The following is a 2,416-nucleotide window of genomic DNA, read 5'->3' as shown; positions in this document are numbered from 1 at the left end:
TTGGCCTTCTTGGCTGCCTGGGCACACTGCCGGCTCATGTTCAGCCGGCTGTCGACCAACACCCCCAGGTCCTTCTCTGCTGGGCAGCTTTCCAGCCACTCTTCCCCAAGCCTGTAGCGCTGCATGGGGTTGTTGTGGCCAAAGTGCAGGACCCGGCACTTGTCCTTGTTGAACCTCATACAGTTGGCCTGGGCCCATCGATCCAGCCTGTCCAGGTCCCTCTGCAGAGCCTTCCTACCCAAATTGACAGAAGACATTACGAAGCCTCTATTTTCAGTATGGAACATATGTGACTAAACTGGAAATGGATAATTTTTATTCAGAAAGCCTCACACGCAGGCTATAACACTGCTGGAACTTCCTAGATGGTGTTACTACAGGTACTTGGATAAGACTGCTTAAGCTCAGTGAAGTTAGATGTTAGAGAGCTTTACTTTTCAACTGGGGGTGGGGACAGCTCTTTTTGAAACTTGTTCTTTTGGAATCATCATTATTTAGGTATGGAATGGGTGTTCACATCTACTGTCTCCAGAAACCTTAGCGGTCTATTTATATTATTATCAGGCCTTAAGCCAGAAGTATTGGCTATGCTGTTGGTTGAATTTTGGGATTTCCTCCTCACCCCAAACACAGATGGGTTTGTAATAGGGAAAGAAATTGCTGCTTATGGATTTCTGCACCGTCGTTGCTTTCATACCATCTTACATATTGCACTGGTCCTTACTTGGACCAGATGGTGAAGCCACAGTCTAACTCTAGCACTGCCAGTTGTATTTTATCTAAATAGACAGCTTCATGCACAAAACCACTGAACTCACTCTGGTACACATTCTGCACTGCACGCTGACCCCAACGCACGCGGAAGGCTAGCACAGGCAAGATTGTCGAAGTTGAAAGAGGTTTGACCTAAGGCTCATTTAAGTGCCACACTCGGTTAGCGTTCAGGCCAGCAGGACAGACATCCCCAGCTTTCTTATGCCCCCCTGAAAATCCCAGCCATGAGCTTCCATCTCTTACACTGTGTACACAGATCATTCAAATTCACACACTGCATGGGAGTGTGGCATACGAGCAGGCAGGTATTGCCACTCTGACTTGAATTTGCTGGGACACCTCCAAATCACTTCCAATTCCAGAAGGAATTAAACCAGGTGCTTAGTTTCTGCAAAGCAGCTTAAGCTAAAATTCTGATACCACTTGCTGCTCTCACATGGGGTCATGGTCATTAAATATTTAGGCCAACACAACAGTAAGTTGAGATGAGAGAGTGGCAATATTTAGTAGATAAACCTCTGCCTCTCTCGACTCCACTTCTCCACTCTCTCTCTACGAGGATCCATCTGCTTTGAGAGAGCAACATAACCGCAAGGGACAACTCCAAATACTGTTTAAAAACCAGAAGCTTAAATGAAAATGAGAACTGAGCTTCTGACCTTACCTAGGGTCCTCTTACCACGTCAAGGCTGGGGTTATTTCCAGGGCAGCATGTGAGAGCTTTCACTGCAGCTGCTTCAATAGTACTTTGCCTGTGGATTAATGGATGACTTAGGCTTCTCATTCTTACCAGCCTTTACAATTCAGGAGAACACACAGAGGATTTCTTCTGAAACAGTTGAAGTAAAAAGACAAAAGTAAGCTAACCTCCTGACCTGTAAAATAACCTTGTAGAGAAATCCATTCAACAAGGTTGCTCACTGTTTCTGGGAAAAGGAACAGAAAGGTTTTGCAAGAGGAAACAATAACTTGTATCCTGTTTAAGAGGGGAAACTACCACGGCAATCTCATTTCTGATGAATTTACATGGGGTAGAGGAGTGACTAAATCCAACGAGGACCAAGCAGCAATAAAGAGTTTCTTAAGCAAGGACTGAACAGATTTAAAGCGAAAGACTTGCGCTGTTCTTACTGGCACTTAAACCAAGGAAACACTCAAGTGAGATGGGGAAGCAGCTTTTTAGAAGATAAACCTCTTCCGTCATCATTGGCCTTCTGCTTTCAAACCTCTAGCCAATGAATATTTTTTCACTCCAGGAGTTCCAAGCTAATACCGAGCTCCAAGGAAAGTGAGATCTGCCCTGGGTTCCTAGGAAAAGCAGAGCTCCCTGCAAAATTTACTTTTCCGAAGCTCACGTCCGTTGAGAGACATCATGAAAAAGACACACAAACTCCTATTCACTGACAAGGTGATGGCGATGTGATTCAACATGCAGTCACACACAGAAACGGCAAATAAAACCATGGCAACATGAGAACGGCCGAACACATCAGACCAAACGTCCGTCCAACCCAGTATCTTGCCTCTGCGAGTGGCCAATAGCCAAGGCAGATTTTAAAAAAACGGAGCAAGTGTCTATTGAGAACACTTTCCCAGCCGCCAGGCTGAGGAAAGGCTGAACAGCGGGGAAAAAGAGAGTAGT

At 45.4% G+C, this 2,416-nt stretch overlaps 1 protein-coding gene across 1 annotated transcript in view; it reads right to left on the bottom strand.

Annotated features, from left to right (window-relative positions):
- Positions 1-1,558, bottom strand: part of ADAMTS3 (ADAM metallopeptidase with thrombospondin type 1 motif 3) — a 141,133-nt gene extending 139,575 nt beyond the window's left edge. Inside the window, 1 exon segment of the mRNA XM_019472082.1 lies at positions 1,457-1,558. Within this exon segment, the coding sequence (XP_019327627.1) occupies positions 1,457-1,558 (102 nt within the window).
- Between the last annotated feature and the right edge of the window lie 858 nt (positions 1,559-2,416).

Source organism: Aptenodytes forsteri, unplaced genomic scaffold, assembly GCF_000699145.1.
Source record: "Aptenodytes forsteri isolate BGI_AS27 unplaced genomic scaffold, ASM69914v1 Scaffold467, whole genome shotgun sequence".
Classification (NCBI taxonomy): Eukaryota; Metazoa; Chordata; class Aves; order Sphenisciformes; family Spheniscidae; genus Aptenodytes; species Aptenodytes forsteri.
This window is presented reverse-complemented; position numbering and strand designations above follow the sequence as displayed.